The 1,040-nt window shown below is 64.6% G+C and overlaps 1 protein-coding gene across 1 annotated transcript in view; it reads left to right on the top strand.

Moving 5' to 3' along the window:
- Positions 1 to 271: 271 nt before the first annotated feature.
- Positions 272 to 1,040, top strand: part of RFX5 (regulatory factor X5) — a gene marked incomplete at its 3' end in the record, with an annotated part of 2,815 nt that continues 2,046 nt past the window's right edge. Inside the window, exons 1-3 of the mRNA XM_031065434.1 lie at positions 272 to 408; positions 759 to 792; positions 892 to 974. Of these exons, the coding sequence (XP_030921294.1) occupies positions 290 to 408; positions 759 to 792; positions 892 to 974 (236 nt within the window). The remainder of the gene's footprint in view (positions 409 to 758; positions 793 to 891; positions 975 to 1,040) is intronic.

Below are 1,040 nucleotides of genomic sequence, written 5' to 3' on the forward strand. Positions count from 1 at the left end.
AAAATTCCCCCTTCCCCTGTGCCATGGCAGGGACACTGCCACTGTCCCAATGTCCCGGTGTCCCCCTGTCCTGGTGTCCCCCTGTCCCCGTGTCCCCCTGTCCCCCTGTCCTGGTGTCCCCCTTGTCCTGCTGTCCCCAGCCCTGCCGGGGTCACTGCAGGTGTCCCTGTCCCATTTCCGTGGCTCCTGTCCGTGCCCACGATTCCCATTAGAGCCCAGAATGGGATTTATTGCCGTTTTTACCCCAAATTCCCGTTTCCCTGCTCCCAGCAGGACGCACAGCGCTGCCATGGCTGACGAGGAGCTGGGCACCAGGGCCACCAGGAGGGGCCCTGTGTCAGCTGGCAGTGCCCGGGGCGGTGCCACCGAGTCCAGCACGCTGCTCCAGGAGCTCCGGGGCAACATCTCGTAAGGGCAGCACCCCAGAATGTGGGAATCACCCCAGGGCACCCCAAGGGGGCTCACGGGTGGGGGATTGGGAATTGGGCACCCCAGAATGTGGGAATCACCCCAGGGCACCCCAAGGGGGCTCACGGGTGGGGGATTGGGAATTCCATCTTGGATCCATCCTGGATCCCTGAGCCCTGGGGTCCATCCTGGATCCATCCCAGATCCATCCTGGGTCCATGCAGGATTCCTGGATCCATCCTGGGTCCAGCTCAGGGCCTGGGGGCACCTGGGGAGCCCTGGGCAGAGCTGGAATTGGGATCCCGGCGTTTTTGGGATCGTCCCTGACTCGTGGCCTCTGTTCCTCGCAGCAAATCCGTGCAGAGCAAGGTGGACTCCATCCTGGTGAGTGTTCTGGGGATGCAGGGCAGGGCAGGGCCGTTCCTGGGGCTCGCCCCACAGCATCCATGCCCATCTCCTCCTCCCCCTGTCCCCGGAGTGCAGCAGGACGTGCAGAAGTTCTCGGACAGTGACAAACTCTACCTGTACCTGCAGCTGCCCTCGGGGCCCAGCCTGGGCGAGAAGAGGTCAGGGGGACCCGGGGGTGGCGTCTGTGGGGTGGGATCTGTGGGGTGGGGTCTGTGGGGTGGGGT

This window comes from Geospiza fortis, unplaced genomic scaffold (genome assembly GCF_000277835.1).
Source record: "Geospiza fortis unplaced genomic scaffold, GeoFor_1.0 scaffold15, whole genome shotgun sequence".
Classification (NCBI taxonomy): Eukaryota; Metazoa; Chordata; class Aves; order Passeriformes; family Thraupidae; genus Geospiza; species Geospiza fortis.